The sequence below is a fragment of the Mya arenaria genome, chromosome 9, assembly GCF_026914265.1.
Source record: "Mya arenaria isolate MELC-2E11 chromosome 9, ASM2691426v1".
In the NCBI taxonomy this organism is placed as follows: Eukaryota; Metazoa; Mollusca; class Bivalvia; order Myida; family Myidae; genus Mya; species Mya arenaria.
Window position 1 is genome coordinate 32,679,968 of NC_069130.1, and position 18,809 is coordinate 32,698,776.

The following is an 18,809-nucleotide window of genomic DNA, read 5'->3' on the forward strand; positions in this document are numbered from 1 at the left end:
TTCGGTAAGTCTAGGGACCGATGAAGAAACACCATCGAAAGATCAAATAAGTGCTCTCTTTTTTAAAAATGTGTCAACCGCGTGAATGCTCCATTTTGTCATTGAGTGTAAGCATTCGAATAATTCAGGGCTTTGATTTATTGAGTGAATGCCTTTTACTAAAAAAATCAAACTAGGATGGAAAATATTCCTTCGCGTTAACTTCGCGTCAACATACCAGTAAAGTCATCTGGTGTAAATTGCCGAACTCCAGTGCACAGAAATCTCCGATACCCGCTCGAAGCTATATTATTTGTAAAGGTAAATCACTGAGTATTTTGTTCTACGTTGTATATTATATAGAATTGTTCTGTAGCCTTTCAGATCATACGGTTTAGTTTTGAAGACAGAAGAAAAATCAACTGTTATTGGAGGGTGACTGATTCGGTGAACCAATGAAATCCACTGTACATAACAAGAATCCAGAAGTTATGTAAACAGCAATGGCGGCGAAATTGAATTTTTATTTAGTTTTTATGCATTTTCTACCGCGATGACCCCGATTTGAAATTGATGTATATCCTATACACTTAATACTTTCTAATAAAGTATCAAGCATTCAGAAATAAAAATCATCAATCAAACAGTTGAACTTGAGGATAGGTAAAGGATTTTACCAATTTTAGCTGTTTAGGCACCGTATGTCCTTATTGTGAATGGGGCCAGGGTAAAAATAGCGACGAATTCTCTAACATTGTGGATTAACCCAGGTCTTGAGTTTGAAGAATTGAATGTCTATAGGCTAGTCCAAATATATGTTGACGGATTATTTCACTATTTTTGATATGGCAAATCCTTTACGCACAAATATTTTTGATATGGCAAATCCTTTACGCACAAATTGTTGGGTCCATGGAATTACTGAAAACCTGGGAAAACCAGAAAACCCTGTAATTTTTCATAATTTTATAAAATAGAGTATTCGACATGGTTTTTACGCCTGGATTTAATACTTCATTGTGTTTGTGGGTTGTATGCCGTAGTTGTTGCCCAGCAGGCACACAACGTTGTTTCAACATTGAAATATAGTTGAATATTGGTCACAACATCGATCAACAAACATTGAAATATAGTTGAATATTGGTCACAACATCGATCAACAATATTTCAACATTGAAACAACGTCGAAGCTTCAACGTTGAAAAATTGTTGACATTTCGACGTTGAAATACGGTCGATACCTCAATATTGAGGATGGTTGAAAAATGGTTGTCATATTGATGTTGTCACGACATTCAAATATAGATCAATATTCTGTTCTGTTTATATTACCATTTCCACATTCATTATAGAGAGCCATTAATGCTTGACGAGTAGACTTCTTTTTTAAGGCTGAATGGCCATCTACCGCAATACAGAGTTAAACTGATTGGAAAGTTTGAAACGAGTTGCGCCCCTTGTGTATTGGGTAGTTACGGTCAGTTTTCAAAAGATATTGATTGTGCAGATCATCAGTAACAGCAGAGCTTTAAAATTATCGTAAATTCCATTAGTTCAAGCTAACTACGTGTGGGAAGTGACAGTAGGTTCCATTCGAGTAAGTATGTTTGGTATTTATTTACAAAATGTCAAAAAATTATGTTTTCGAACAAATTATTTGTTGAAAATCATGCATTTCGGACCCGACGGGATTTTGGATACGATTTCCATTGTTCAAATTATGGTGAAAAATGTTCCTAATATACATCTTCTTTTTCTAAGGGAGTAAACAAATGTAAAAACATGGGATAGTTGTATTTAATATTAATTTCAAATGATTTTAAAATGGATAAATATATGTTTATTAAATGTATGTTAAAATGAATAATTTGATTAGTATTAAATGTCTAATTGACCTACGATAGTTGCAAGTATTTCAGCAATCAGTAAAACATGCACCTACCATATAATGTGAGGCAAAAAGATATACTTATATTTGTACATTATAAGACTATTTATTTCAGATTTTCAAGAAGTTAATGTGTTTTATTTCTACTTATCACACACAAAACCTGTATAAATGTGATTTCATTCTTAGTCTTGAACAATTTATTGACATTTACTTAACATATTAATCCTACTAAATGTGTAATTGTCAAGTTTATAGAACTTGCATTGTGTTTTGAAATATTAAAATGAAAAAAATATTTCTAATGCACCATGGCCATTTGTTTTTGGTTGTAGCAGGGTTTTTCTGTGGTACCGGACCCATTCCCGAAGAATCAGATAAGTTGATGTTAAGTTTTGGGGGTATTTGAATTATTCATTTACCAGTGTTTGTGTATACAGGCACATGATAAATTATGTCAAATATGTTACGTGGGAAGGCAACAATACTCTTCTTTGCATCTATTATGTTTATAAAGGATGGTTTATTTACATATATTGTTCTAATCTTTTACATTTCAGCATGGATGAAGAAGGGTTGGTGCATCGCGTTGTTGATGGGGCAGTGGATGAGGAGACATTGGCAAATTATATCTTTTGTATCACTCGTATTAAATTTAAACTCATTAAACCATTTACATGTACATACTGTATAAATGTAATCCAAACAAAACTGTGTTCTTTATAGTTTTTACCTTAACCCTTCAGCGGTTTAACTGCAACGTCTATTCAATGTTGAAACTGCAATGCTGGTTCAACCTCATTTCAACGTTGTTTCAACCTCATTTCAACGTTGCTTCAACGTTTAAACCGCAACATTGTTTTCAGGAACAGTGGGGGGAGGTGACTCAAACCGGGGAACCCCTTCCATTTTCATAATTGCATACAATAGTGTATGCAAGGTGGTTTGTTTGCCGGGGTTCAATACTGCATTGTGATTAAGTGGTATGTATGTCGTGGTTGAGGTTGGTTGGAGAGAGGTGGGGAAGTCCGAGGAGTTGTCAGCCGATGTCAACATGTGGGACCCACCGCTGGTACCATTTGTAAAGTGCAGGGCCAACAAGGTCAACAGATCTCTCCAGAGAAAAGCATGCTAGCCCCTGAAGGGGTCCACTGGTCTTTATATACAGTAATTTCTCAATCCAGCCCAAATTTTGTTTTTTGACTTAGAAATTCTGGTTAAGGTTTTGCATGTAAGCACACATAGGTTATTATCTCAGCAACTACTTGGTGTATTGCATTGAGACTTTATACAATAGTACTCAGCCATCCAACCTACTTAATTTTTCCAGTTTAATGCAAATAATTGCCCTTTATTATTTGACTTAAGACATTCTGGTTAAGGTTTTGCATGTAAGCACACATAGGTAAATATCCCAGCAACTACTTGATATATTGCATTGAGACTATATACAATGGTAATCAACCACTCAACCTCCTAAATTAAGTAAGATTTTTTTGGCCCTTTATTATTTTACTTATAAATTCAAGTTAAAATTTTGCATGTTACCACATTTATTTCAATATCTCAGCAAATACATAATGCATTGCATTGAAACTTTAAACAAGGGCTCCCAGTCCCAGTCCTGGCTTCTTGATTAATCAAGTTGGATAACTCTATCTTGCATATAATATAAATTTTGCCCTTTTATCATTCTGGTCAAGGTTTTGCATGTAAGCACATATGTAAATATCTCACCAACTACTTGATGTATTGAATTGAGACTTAATACAGTGATCCATGCATGTTTTGCCCAAACTTTTCAATTCTTTCAATGAAAAGCGGCGGAATAGTTGAGCGCACTGTCTCTGTGACAGCTCTTGTTTACATATCTGTTGCTTTTTTTCAGTAATGAATGCATTCTTTTTATTGAAACCTCGATAAATATATTACTCACTAAAATAGACTACCTTATGTTAATGTGAAATTCCTGAATATTTGGACAAAAAGGAAAATAAAAACTCACATCAAGATATTTAATCATCTTTGTAACGAACAATGAAGAGCGTATAGAGAGTGATATAGCACTTATAATACATAACAAAAATCTCACAATAAGCATTTTATAAATGGCTTTAAAATATCCAATTGGAACACTGCAACATAATATGTCACGTGACATGCGTTATGTTATAAGCTGCAGGTTTGCCCCAAAACGCCTACAAAATAAAGATGAGCTACCATTATATCTGCTAAACTATGAACTGTCAATGTTTCTAACATGTAATTATAAATCAGACGAAGCCTAAACATTGCTAAAGGCCTATTATACAGCACATGTTAGGGCTCTTTCCAGAATCTAAGAGATGCTATGATAATATATACATAGTCTATCTTGCCTTTTATTTTAGGAGGAGTGAACAGTAAGGATGGAGAGAGTGGTTGCCCTTGTTGACATGGACTGTTTCTATGTGCAAGTAGAACAGAGATACAATCCGAGTCTGAAAGGCAAGCCGTGTGCTGTGGTACAGTATAACCCCTGGAAAGGAGGAGGGTAGGTACTGTCTGCTGAGTAAACAAGGTTAATAAGAGTGAGTCACTCCGATCATATTCTGGTAATGATTATTTATGAATGTTTTTAACCAGGTTTTCACTTAGTGAAACCTGGTTATTAGAGTGAAGAACGTTGTTGTTAGGGCGGGCGTGCTGAAGGGTGGCCGGGCGGCGTCAAACTCGCCTATGAAACTGAATAATTTCCGTAAGGGGTAACATATCTTGACCAAACTTGTTCTATAGGAAGAGTTTATGGATACCTTTTATGGGATTGCGTTTGGGATCCCTAGGGTCAAGGTCAAGGTCACTGTTACTAAAAATGGAAAAATGGTTGAAACTGAATAACTTTAGTTAGGGTTGACATATCTTGACCAAACTTGGTCTATAGGAAGAGTTTATGGAAACCTTTTATGTGACTGCGTTTGGGGTCTCTAGGGTCAAGGTCACTATTACTAAAAATAGAAAAACGATTACAACTGAGTAGTGATGAAACGATTATCGAGTACAATCGATAAATCGTCGCTGACGATGCTATGTCGGCGACAATCGATAGTGGTTGTCCAAAATCGATGTCGCTAATGTTACTTCCGGTAACTACGTATTTTTTTTGTTTTGTGGTAAAAGTCGAGTAAATGTCATTTTTTCTTTCAGGTAAATTCTTGTTGAGTTCATTTTAACAAGGGAGGTCACTCTCTTACATAAATGCGGTGAATGTGAACACTTGCTTTTGCCTTTTTCAATAACCTGTCTCTATAGTGTAGTGGGTCTGGTCTGACCTGCAAATACCGGGGATCCCGGCTCGATGCATTCTGTATTTGAAACCTGTTTGGGTATCGTTTGTAATTAACTAATTTTACTTTATTGTGAAATTTTTATGAATTAGGATATTTTAATGAAATGTTCAATATAGCAGGGTATTGAATGTTAAGCTGGTTCACAACTATTAAATATGGTTTTAAATGGATAAAATGCTAAGATAACTTACTGAATGCGGTGTGCATCATATTGCAATTGATGTGCAACTATCAAGTATGTGCTGTGTTGTTATGATATTAAAGACAGAAAAAGGTTATGGAAATTTACTTACTGTTGCAAAAGGCATGACCATAGCGCACACGTACTGATTCGAGGTTTAACCATTTTAGTGATCCGAAGTATTCATTACTGATATTATGAACTTTTGATTATTATCTGATAGTAAATCGAATTGCTTGGTCCAATTCGATTCGATTATCGATAGCAAATGGAGTCCTATTTTCAAACACTACAACTGAGTAACTTTAATAAGGGTCCATATATCTTGACCAAACTTGGTATAAAGGACATGGATACCTTTCATGGTATTCTGTTTGGGGTCCTTAGGGTCAAGGTCAAGGTCATTGTTACTGAAAATAGAAAAACAGTTGAAACTGAATAACTTGAGTCAGGGACAACATATCTTGACCAAACTTGGTCTATAGGAAGAGTTTATGGATACCTTTTATCGGATTGTGTTTGGAGTCCCTAGAGTCAAGGTCAAGGTCACTGTTACTAAAAATAGATAAACGGTTAAAACTGAATGACTTTAGTTAGTGTTGACATATCTTGACCAAACTTGGTATAAAGGAAGAGTTTATGGAAACCTTTCATGGGATTGAGTTTGGGGTCCCTAGGGTCAAGGTCAAGGTCACTGTAACTAAAATATAAAAATGGTTGAAACTGAATAACTAAAGTCAGGGTTCACATATCTTGACCAAACTTGGTTTAAAGGGAGAGTTTATGGATACCTTTCATGTGACTGCCTTTGGGGTCCCTATGGTCAAGGTTACTGTTACTAAAAATAGAAAAAAACAGACACAGGCTGAAGATCTCCTGTCAATCATTGAAGAACTGGTTTCTGCGCATTGCAGCGCTTTATGTTTTTTATAAGGTAATATTTCCTCTCTCATAAATATGAATAAAATCTCTTTGGATAGGCTTATAACCAGTGTTTAATGGTAAAGAACAAGCAGTATATTAACAACTTTACATATACAGTCAAGTTTATTTACAATAGGAACTAACATGTCTCTGCACCTGGTTAAATGAAAAATCCATCTTGGATACAATCCAATGTTCAAGACATTGGTTGACTTCTGTTAATAAAGGAAAAGGTAAGAACATGGTTGTATACCAAGAAACTAGAAAAAAAAATTTCAAAAAGAGTACTCTTGTATTAATTGCTAGTAATTGATTCTACTATTAAATGGTAATACAATGTTTATTAATTGTCCGTAAATATGTTTACAGCATCATAGCTGTCAGTTATGAAGCTCGAGCGTTCGGTGTGACTCGACAGATGCGTGGTGATGATGCGAAAGCCAAATGTCCGGCCATCAATTTAGTAAGGGTGCCCCAAGTCAGGGGCAAGGCAGACCTCACAAAGTAAGTGACCTATCTTTTGATTGTCTGGTATGTTTTTTTTATTATCAATCATAATACTATAATTATTGAATATTGATCAAAAGGTTTTATAAGCAACTATTGAGAGTGGTTTTGCCTTAATTGATTTTAAAAATAGATCTTTAAGAAAGAGCCATTTTGAGATCATTTCAGTTCCATTTATTCTTTCAATGTGATACCTTTGTGTTTAAGTGTTAGATTTTTAGCTCGACTATTCGAAGAATAAGGAGAGCTATCCTAGTCACCCGAGCGTTGGCGTAACCACTTACGTTAAAGTTTGTGTACCACCTCGAATATTTTCAAAGTCCATTGACATATGGCTTTGAAACTCTGCACACTTGTTCACCATCATGCCCCCAACCTGTACACTGAAAGTGGTAAGTTTATCAAGCATTTTGACAAAATTACGCCCCTTTTTCGACTTAGAATTTACGTTAAAGTTTGCGTACCACCTCAAATATTTTCAAAGTCTTTTGACATCTGGCTTTGAAACTTCGCATGCTTGTTCACCATCATGCCCCCAACCTGTACACAGGAGGAGGTCACTGTATTGAGCATTTTGACAGAATTATGCCCCTTTTTCGACTTAGTATTTACATTGAAGTTTGCGTACCACCTCAAATATTTATGTAAATATCTCAGCACATCCTGTATTGCATTGAAATCTAATCTAACAGTGATCCATGCATGTTTCGCCAAAATTTTTCAATCCATACACCGCAAAGCGGTGGAATAGTCGTACGCGCTGTCTCTGTGACAGCTCTTGTTGCATTTTCAATTAATTTAATTCACTATCAAGGCTTTATGAGTGAAAAAAGATTACAAACATGTCATAAAATGCAAAAGAAATATTAGTTATTAAATAATTTTTCTAGAAGGCAAATGAAAGTGTTTGTATAAGTACGGTATGTTGTTGTTTTAAATTTTGATTTGAGTCTAAAACTGTCATTTCAGATGATTCTACTTTCATGTAAGTGGTTAACAGAATTGAATGCCAGATGAAAACTTGAAAATCATAAATGCCTCATGTTCTTCTTAAGACAAGTTCGGGAATAGGAAATGGAATAAATACCTTAATATTTATTTTACCTAAATCCAGGTACAGAGAGGGTGGAGCCGAGGTTATTGAGGTGTTGTCACGCTTCAGTGACTGTGTGGAGCGTGCGAGCGTAGACGAGGCGTACATTGACCTGACCGATGAAGTTAACAAGCGAATGGTCAATCTGGGTCAGAGACCGGTCAGTCTGGGAGATCTGCCTAACACACATGTAGTGGGGCATGATAAGGATAAAGGTTGGTTTAGGCTCAGGTTTGAGTAATTGTTTAAACCTTTGCTTATATAGGGTTTGAGCCAGGTTTTAGGATGGGCTGCTGCAGAAGAGGGACTGGGTGAAAAGGGCACAATGTATAGGGATGTGAAGAACTTATGAATTTGATCGAAACTGTTAAGAATTGTGTTCTTTTGAGGTAATAAACTGCGGTAAGTTTTTACTGTTTTTATGTGTTGTATGTATTCTCAATTAATTTAAAAGTTGTAATAAAAACAAAGGACATATTTGATTATCTAAAGCATTTACTTGTCTTCTATGAAGGTAGAAGGTTAAACATGCTGGTCTCCATGACTTCAGATGAGTTTTACCAAAAAAAGACAGTGTGCAGCACCCCTCCATAACTCTACAGCTATAACCCTAGCTTACTACATAATTATGGAAGTATATATTCATGATTGTTATGTGATTTTCATAGACATGAGGTACAAAATGGGTAAGGAACTGGTGGAGGCTACTGGTATGTAATGTTGTGACTGATGGTCCCATGGACACTACACATTGGTCGCTTAAATATGAAAATGCAATCCTGTTTTTTTATCCAAATCACCAAAAAGATAAAAAAAATCATTGAAATTGTCAAGTAACACTTTTTCAATAAATTGTCGAAATGAAATTGAAAGTAAAATATTTTGAAAGTAAAATATTTAAAACTAATGTTATTAAGTTATAAAACTTACAGCTTATAGCCATAGTCTGAAAAAAGTGATCATTATTGAAGAAAGCTTTATATTTGCAGATGGTAAAGATCAGTCTGACTGGCTTGGTCAGGCTTTTGATCCTGACTGTCTTGAGGTACATGACCAGCGTCTTGCTGTGGGTGCAGTGATCGCAGAGGAAATGAGGGCGGCTGTGTTTGAAGACACAGGATTCAGGTGCTCAGCAGGCATTGCTCACAACAAGGTGCGTAACTTATAGCCCCCTTGAACAAACCTTAAAATGATAAGGGGGTTTGATCCAAAATGAGAGGAAGCTGTTTTGTTTCGGATATGTATTGTAAGGCTTCCAAAAACTGACTGCCTCATACAAAAGTACCTGTCTCTGACACAGATGCTCATTTTACAGACTGTACCATAGGACTACCTCATGTTTGTAAATAAATGTTGATTGAAGGTTGTTCAAACAGTTAGAACTTACGGACATGTGTAGCAGCCTAAGTAGGGATTAAAAACAGAACAACAATCCTGAATCTGTTACTGCCAATTTTGGAAGTTAATGACAGATTTTTGACAGTACTCAATCATTGTTTTATCCCTTATGTGGAATCCATAATTAAACCCTTTTATATTTATTGGTTTCAGATTTTGTCCAAGCTAGCGTGTGGGTTCCATAAACCTAACAAGCAGACAATTTTGCCACACTCGGAGGTTCAAAACCTGTTCATAACATTGCCTATCAGAAAAATGTAAGCCATACCAGGTAGTTTTCGTCAAATTACTTTCTTGTAGAGGGTGTTTCTTTCAGAATCATAAATGAAAATGTCACTTTTCCAAATCCCCCAAAAAACAAAACAAAAACAAAATATCCCAGTGGGTGTCAAACGCTCTCTGCATAGTTAAAAATTGGTGTTATTAAAAATTTCAAAACACTTGACAACACCAGTGTTTATACAGTAAATATGTGTAGTAAAACTTAAAAGTATGTATTATTTTCATTTGTACCTGTTATGTGCAATAAATCCAACAAATTTGAGACAGTTGGTTATTGGTTAACCTGTCCTTGTTTTAATATTAAAATATATCGAAACAACAAAAATATTTTTTTAGGGCCTAAGTTTTAATCAAAGAACATAATATATACATATATAAAGAAATATATATATATATCATGATTGTCCATTCCAGTCGTAGCTTGGGAGGAAAGCTGGGAGTTCAGGTTATGGAACACCTGCAAGTGGAAAACATGGCTGACCTCGTGCCGTTCTCTGAGAAGGCTTTACAGCAGTTTCTAGGGGAGAAAAATGGGTAATATGTGAAGTAGTCAGATTGTTTTCATGACAACATATTAAAATGTGATAGTGAAAGTGATTCATTTTGCAAGTGGGATATGATTTATTTGAGAATAATGTAGTATATAAGTTAAATAAAGATCTGGTGAAAATCATCGTAGATGGAATACAATGTATCTACTGGATTTTCCCTGGAATGTTTAGCTGTGGTGTCTGATCCCTACATGTAAAAGCTATATAACAGGTGGATGTCAACTGTAAAATTAACTCTGTCTTGCAAGGAGTGTGAATAAAATGTAAGCATTTATTTGTCCATATTAACCTGTATATGTACATGCTCTGTTGCCCACAGAACGTGGCTGTACAACATGTGCCGAGGTTTTGACAACGAGCCTGTCTCAGCACGACAGCTACCCAAGTCTGTCGGCTGTAGTAAGAACTTCACAGGGAAAAACTGCCTGGACACTCGAGAGAAGGTAGGAATTTTTCTTATAATTGAATCATACTTTTATATAAGGACATCTTTTTTTCAGTTCCTTTAAGTTAGACTTAATTAAATAATCTTATATAGAACATTAAACCAATGAAGATTTTTAGCTTGTCTGTTTTCAAAGAAAAAGTTGAGGTATTGTTATAGCCTTGGTGTCATTGTAGAGTTTGGCCTGCAAAACCGTTTAACCTTGGCCATAACTCAAAAATGTCCCAGGTATCCAAGTGAAACTTGGAACACATGTTGCAATCGTGAATCTGTGAAGAAATAGGAGTAGCTGGTTGTTTACTTATTGAAATTGTTCAACCTAAACTTATTGAGGGATTGCAAAATTGGTCATAGCAAGGGAGGGTATTGTTGTATAAAAAGTGTTGCGGTATATCTTTCTTACCGTGATAACTTAAAACAATGTACTACTATTAGTGAATCATATATAAACTGTGCGCTTAGTTTCTTCATTGTTTCTCTCTTGGTCATTTTCTTTCATGTTTTACCATGAATTAAAACGATAATTATCCAGCATTGTCGGCCTTGGCATGCTATGCCTTTGCAATTTTGACAACCAGAAATGAATTAACATTTTAATAATAGAGATCTTTATAAATAAAACAACATTATTGATATCCCTCTGATGCATATTTCTACCTACCACTTCCATATATTGATAATTCTGATATAAAGACTTGTCAGTTAAAATAATATAAATAATAATAACCCCGAGTTGTAATTAGGAACAAAATTACAAACTGTAATAACTTTATGTGTAATGCTTTTTCAGTCATTGATTAATGTTAGTTATCATTAAGCAATGCCCTTACAGATGATACGTAATGATATTGAGGTCATCAAGCATACAATATTAACATTATTTCTAATGACTCGATGAAATAATAAGCTTATATGTACGCTGGTTGATTGTTATTTACTTTTCAATTAGTTTTTGTCACTTTCAGGTGAACTTCTGGTTGTCTGAGCTTGCCAAGGAAGTGGAGGAGAGGCTGAAGAAAGACAAGCAAAATGTATAACCTTAACAAATGTACTGATTGATATACTGAAATGTATAATGACAATCAATTTGAAAAAATGACAAATAACTTTATGTTTAAGTGTTTTATGTTCATTTATTGTCTTAATGAATTAGAACTTTTGTTTAAAAGAATCAACATTTCTTTATGCAAAATTAATTTATTTTTATTATTATTACTATTTTTATTTTTTAGAAATATAATAAGTAATATTTTTATTATTTTAATAATAATATAACTGATTACTTATGATAATTGTTTGTTCATTATATATATCTTTGTTCAAATCAATATACACACTTTTTTTTTTACAAGAAAATTGTTCGGTAAGGATATGAAAAACTCATTCAACTTATGAATGTAGTGAGGAGATAGTTTTAAGCAAAGTTTATTGTGCGTTATTATTCAACATAACCATTACTGCAGAACAAGCGAACAGCACGGACATTAACCCTGTCAGTGCGATACGAGGCCAAACCAAAGCCCCAGTCTGCCTCCCGAGTTTGTGCCCTCATGCGATACGACGCCCTGAAGTTCACAGAAGACGCTTTTGCCCTGGTAAAGCAGTTCAACAGCTGTCCTCCTCACCAAGCTGCTTGGTATGTCTTATTGTTTTGTGTAATGATAAACACTTCATTATAAAATGGGCAAGGGACTAGTATGGGAATATGTAGCAATAGATATGTAGCAATGGCATTCGAATATGCAGTAAAGATGCCCAACTATGAAGCAATGGTACTTAAGTAGGTGGCAGTGCTTTACAAGCCACTTAACTTCTGGAAGGAAACCCATTATACAATAATATTAAAGATAGTTGACAAAAAAGCAAGATTTTTTCAATGCTTTTTCTGTTTGTGTAGGTATCCACCCATCATCTGTCTAGGCTTATCAGCTGGGAAGTTCCAGGATGACAACAGCTGTAGCACAACCACCATAGGTGACATGTTTGCCCGGACAGAGAAAATGGCATCTCAAACTACACAGGGTACAGGACCAGAGTTGTTATCTTCGCAGGCAATAAATGTGGACCAGCCTAGTCAAACCACTTGTATGTCACAGGTCTGTGATTTTGACTTTGCGAGTCAAAAAACTTCATTTAAGAAGGCCTATTCTGATCATGGGAATATAAATAACTTCTTCAAAACTGTGAATCAGAAAGATTCCACAGAAAACTGTGAACTTTTTGTTGAAAGTAAATGTTCAACCGGAATAGTAGATACTCCAGGCTCTGATCAAGCCGATACTGAAATTTCCCATGTTAGTGATAAGAAAATAAACAACAAGTGTACAAGTGATAGTTCAAACTCTATTAAGTCATTTTTCAAGAGAAAACAACTGGGACTTTCAATAGCTTTACAGCCTTGTGGTGATGACATTAAACAAAAAAGTAATGTTGAAAAACTAAAAACTAATGAAAGTGTTCAGAAAACTGGAACACAAAGAAACAAATACTTGTTTAGCGAGAATTCGCAGGACAAAAGTATAACTTCACAACAAGCTGACATTGAAGAATCTGTAGTTACTATATTGGATGATTGTGGTGGAATAGGTTTGACTAATCCATTAACTGACACTTTGGGAGCTGACAATCGTGATAGATTCAAAGCCAGTTCGACATACTGTGATAGAGTTGAAGCAGGTCTGACAAATGGTGATGGAGTTGAAGCAGGTCTGACAAATGGTGATGGAGTTGAAGCAGGTCTGACAAATGGTGATGGAGTTGAAGCAGGTCTGACAAATGGTGATGGAGTTGCAGCAGGTCTGACAAATGGTGATGGAGTTGAAGCAGGTCTGTCAAATGGTGATGGAGTTGCAGCAGGTCTGACAAATGGTGATGGAGTTGCAGCAGGTCTGACAAATGGTGATAGATTCAAAGCCAGTTCAACATATTTTGATAGAGTCACAGCAGGTTTGACAAATGGTGATAGAGTCACAGCAGGTCTGACATATGGTGATAGAGTCACAGCAGGTCTGACATATGGTGATAGAGTAGCAGCAGGTCTGACAAATGGTAATGGGGTCACAGCAGGTCTGGCAAATGTTGATAGAGTCGCAGCAGGTCTGACAAATGATTATGGAGTTGCAGCAGGACTGACAAATGTGTCTGTTTGTGATGCCGATTATGTGCAATGTGAAAAGTGCAGTATGAAGATCTCGGTGTGGGAGATGCCAGAACACATGGATTTTCACTTTGCTCTGGAACTACAAAAAGACTTGAATACTTCTGACAGACTGGTGTTACCTAGCAAAACAAATGTTCAAAACAATGGCAAGAGAAAATCTGATCAGGCTTCTCAAAATGTCACAAAGAAAGCAAAAAGGACGAGCAATGCTGCGAATCAGGGAAAATTGGATTCATTTTTTGTAAAACACAATTGAAATATGATACCAGAGCTCCAGATAAGGTATTAGGGATAAGGGAATTTTACACCCAGATTTTTTCTAAGAGTAGTTATTGAAGTGTCAAAAGTATTTTTCAATGAAGATATTTTATCAACAAATATCAAAAGGAATGTAAAAGTCTGTTTTAGGTATTATTTCATGATAGGAAATAGTAGATAGTTATAGCTAAACCAGTTGCTAAAAAATTTAAAAAAAACTTAGACAATGAACTTTCCTTAAAAACTATAATATAGGATACGGTAATGTCAAGTGAAGTGAACACCGTCTTGAATTTGTTGCTCTCATCTCTCAAAGACCCTAATGGCTTTATAGTCTACATGCTGTTACAAATGCCAAACAAAACGAAGGCAAATTTCACTATGTCCAATGCTTGTTGATAACGCATAGGTTCTAAAGTAAGTCAATTGTGTTTTATAATTTAAATGCATATTTATTAGTTGAGCTCCTTATCTGGAACTCTGTGATACAGTGCTATCAAAACAACATTGCATACTGATATAACATTGAGTCTATACATAATAAATTGATATATTTTTACGCTTGGATAAAAATGTTTTTTTAGCCTACCTGAGCACAAAGTGCTTAGCGTGAGCTACTGTGATAGGGTGATTGTCTGTCCATCTGTCTGTCCATTGTCAACATTTTCCTTCAAACAACTTCTCCTCCTAAACAACTGGGGAAAGTTTAACCAAACTTTGTGAGAATGTTCCTTGGGTGGTCCTCTTCCAGATTTCTTCAATAAAAGTTGTTCCATGCAGAACTCAGGTTGCCATGGCAACCTGAAAACAAACAAACTTGAAATCCTTTCTCTAGAAACCACTGGCCGGATGTTAACATAATTTCTCAGAATGCTCCCTGTTTCAAATTCCTTCATGCCATGTTGATTCTTAAAAAAGCATGGCCGCCATAGGTGGGGCTACTTTTCATTATATGTCTATACCTGATTTTAAAATATGGTAATCTCAGGGAAATGTTCCTTCGTTGATCCTTTATTAGATTCCTTTACCCCATGTTGATTTGAAAAAAGACATGGCAATCAGGGGGCCGGGCTTCTTCACACTGTGTTTATATTGAAAATCTTCTCTTCAGAAACTCTTGGCACAATATCAAAATAATTTGACTGTAGTGTTCCTTATGTGACCCTCTGTCAAATTCCTTAATGCCATGTTGATTCATAAAAAACATGGAAGCTAGAGGCGGGGCTAGTTTTCACTATATGTCAATATGGAAAACTTTAAAAATCTTTTCTTCAGAAATACCATTGGCCAGATTACAAAGAAATACTCCTTAGATGACCCTTTTATAAATTTATAGATGTTTTTTCTTCTTTTTTTTATAATTATTTTTTTTGTTTTACATTAATTGAATTTATCAACTACATGAACAGTTTCAATGTGCTCTTTTATGACATGGTATACATATCAAACTTAAATATTGTAAGAGTTTTTGTTTCTATAGTGTTTGGGCAAGCAGCGTCCAGTATTTTGGGCGATCAGTTACTTATGAACCCTTTGTCCAATCAGGTGAGGGCCATCTTGCCCCCCCCCCTTTGTTATGAGTATCTTCCACTAATTGTGATACAGTCTAATGGGTCTATGCCTCTGCAAATATTTCTATGTAACCATCTGTCTGTCTCTGGTCATTTCCCTTCTGTTTCTCTGGCCGGCACGTCTAGACGAATGATTGATATGACCCTAGATACAGGAATCTTTATTTCAAGTCTGGTACATGAAATATAAGCTCACTGAGCTTTTTTTCCGAAATAATTAACAAACATACATAACATATCACAAAATTACAATGAACATGTGATCTGGAAATAAAAGCATATAGGTTAAAATGAACAAATATTGGTACAAGTTTTTACAAAAGCTGTTCGTTATCCTATTCATGCATACAATTACAAAAAGTTATTTTGTAAACCTCTCTCTAGTCAGTGATAAAGTAACGTATATAATGGTTAATTTAAGTTCTGTTATTTACCTTTCGCGTCTACCCCTAAAATAAAGGAGTATGGGAAGAAAGAGCAGACGAACAGTATGAATGTAGGTATTTGTATAATAAATATATTCCATACACATCACTGGTTTATTAGAAGAGGCCAAAGTATCCTCTCGCGAATATTACTTATGAACTTCTTACTGAATTGACATTTGCCAGCGTGACATGTTACAAGTGGTGGTATGATACTAGTTACATCAATAAAATAATTAGATGAACTGTTCAAACATACAGTTTTGATATAAACGACCAATATGATGACGATTCAACAAATACTGCATATAAACCGTCCATCATTATGAACATGACAATTCAAATATTTTGAAAAATACTGCTTTGCCATTGGTCGAAAAAAGTCAACTATTACGTTTGTGTCAAATATATAGTACAGTATAAATTCTGTCATATCTGTCAAACTCCTTATACTCTTTTTTTGTATCAAACTTTCGCATACATCATGTGGAGATGGCAATGGCGGAATGTTTTGTGCTGCAGGTTTTTTTTATGCCCCACTTCAATGAAGAGGGTATTATTGCTTTGCACATGTCAGCCGGTCCGTCTGTCAGTAGAACAAAGCTTGTCCTAGTGATAACTCAACAATTCCGGGACCTATTGTCCTCAAACTTGACATGAAGGTTGGCCTGACCAGTAGATGAACCCGATTGATTTTAGGGGGTCATTGGGTGAAAGGTGAAGGTCACAGTAAGTTTAAACGGGAAAAGGTTGTCAAGGCTTGTCCGAGTGATAACTCAACAATGCCTTGGCCTTTGGATTTCAAACTTGACATGGAAGCTGGTTCCGACCATGAAATGTCCCCTATTGATTTAAGAAGTCATCGGGTCAACGACTCAACGGTCAAGGTCAAAATAACATTGAGTGTAAAAAGGTTGCCCGAGTGATAACTTGACAATGCCCACACCCATGGCCCTCAAACTTGACTTGGAAAGTTGCGCCTGACCAGTAGATGACCCCTATTGATTTTAGGGTCATCGGGTCAAAGATCAAGGTCACAGTTACACATCGGGTCAAAGGTCATGATAATCTTCAGCTAGAAATTTGTTTCAATGTTGGCCATGAGCAGCACCTTAACTGTTTGAGGTCAGTTGTTGACAAAATAACCGTAAACTTATGCTGGTTGCTCATGAACATCAGGCGATCCCTTTCAATAATGGCTTTAGCTATCCCCTAACAAAAAGTTGTCGCAATGACGGCCGTAATTATTGAAATTAATTATGAATATTTGACTTTATCTTAAAACCAATCGAACAATCGTTCCGTGGTAAACGATTTTGGCTGTTTGTTTTTTAAGTGTACTCTTCTGTTTACCGTGTGTTCACGGCTGATCCAATACTGATGACAAAGGCAACTGTTATTGCACTTTTACAGAAAAGTATGTATTTTAGTCAAAATTAAGATTTTACGTGATTTCAAAATTATGACTATTAAACAAATGTAAATACATCAAATCTTAACTTTTACAGTGTCACTATTGTTGCATTCTTAATCTTAATGTATCTAAGGGACACAATTCTTTATATACTACTGCATATTTCTCTATTGAAGTTATTCATACTGAATACTATGTTTCATATATAGCTATGCCTGTAGTATTGTATTTCACTTGATGCTTGGGTATGAATGAATAAACATGTAACTCCATTTGAGATCTTATGAATCTAACCCATTCCGCAGGTTGTTGTAAGAACTAAACCAACAACGCAACAACTATAAAACAATATAGAAACAGTTCCGTTTAAAGGTTTAAATGTAAAACTTGTCATAGTTACTGAATCAAAAAATATACACGATCGTTTTAGCGCGAGTATATAATTTGAATCACGGGGACTGTAGGGTAACGTAACTGTCGTACATTGTTGTCAAGGTCACCGATCAATAAATAGCTTGCGGTTTAAACGAACATTCTCATTCATCAGTGGTTTATAATGATTAATATAACACAGGCCCGACATAGGTATTCAAGCATCATCGCTCTGGTTTATGAAAACGTTTATGAATAGCCTTGTAATTAATCAAGGTTAGTTATTAAACGCTAACGCCCATGTGTGTGATACTGTTCCGATATGTGAATTATATCTAGACGAGAACGAAGAAAGACCTCGGGACAAGGCAGGGGCGGATCCAGGATTCGCCGTTAGTGGGGGCGTAACTTAAGGGCATAGCCTTTTGACTTGCGCCCCTCCTTTAGAACAGTTTTTTTTTGTTGGAAGTGTTGGCAAGGGGTTAGGGATACTCCCCAAAGAAATTTCTAGTCCAGAAAGGGGCATTTTGGGTGTATTACATTACTTTATTCTCCTGTATTGAACTATAATTTAAACTTGGATGATTTTAGGGGATGCGCCCCACCTGGATGCGCTAGTGTATGGCACTATTTTGGTTTATATTGAAGACATAAACGTTTGTTTGATATCTATGGAAAGTTTTATGCGCCAGTTCACTTATTATGCTTTATGACATTTTAAAATGCAATTCGTTTCATTTGTGCATGTATGTATTTCATAATTGCATTTTCCGATTTGCCAGGTGAGTGATTAATTAATATGCTGTTATGATTTTTTTGTACTTGCTGACGTACTTTGAACTCTTTATGAAGTGGGAACATTTAATATTTAATTTATTCTTCAGATGTAATAAGGCTTCGTGAATATGTAAACATACGAAATATCATTTGATTTGGCATTTGCTAGCTTGTAATTCGTCTTTCTTTATTTGAAATTGTTTTCTAAAATATATATGATACACATTTTATTCTCCTAGTATTTTTTTTCTTTACTAC

The 18,809-nt window shown here is 35.4% G+C and overlaps 1 protein-coding gene across 1 annotated transcript; it reads left to right on the forward strand.

Annotated features, from left to right (window-relative positions):
- The first annotated feature begins 483 nt into the window (after positions 1-483).
- Positions 484-14,516, forward strand: LOC128245697 (DNA polymerase eta-like). Its single transcript, XM_052963921.1, has 11 exons — positions 484-642; positions 4,258-4,400; positions 6,668-6,802; positions 7,920-8,113; positions 8,888-9,051; positions 9,450-9,553; positions 9,993-10,112; positions 10,449-10,572; positions 11,540-11,605; positions 12,038-12,210; positions 12,472-14,516. The coding sequence occupies exons 2-11, from the start codon at positions 4,276-4,278 to the stop codon at positions 13,988-13,990; spliced, it is 2,724 nt and encodes a 907-aa protein (XP_052819881.1). The 5' UTR covers positions 484-642; positions 4,258-4,275; the 3' UTR covers positions 13,991-14,516.
- Positions 14,517-18,809: the final 4,293 nt, after the last annotated feature.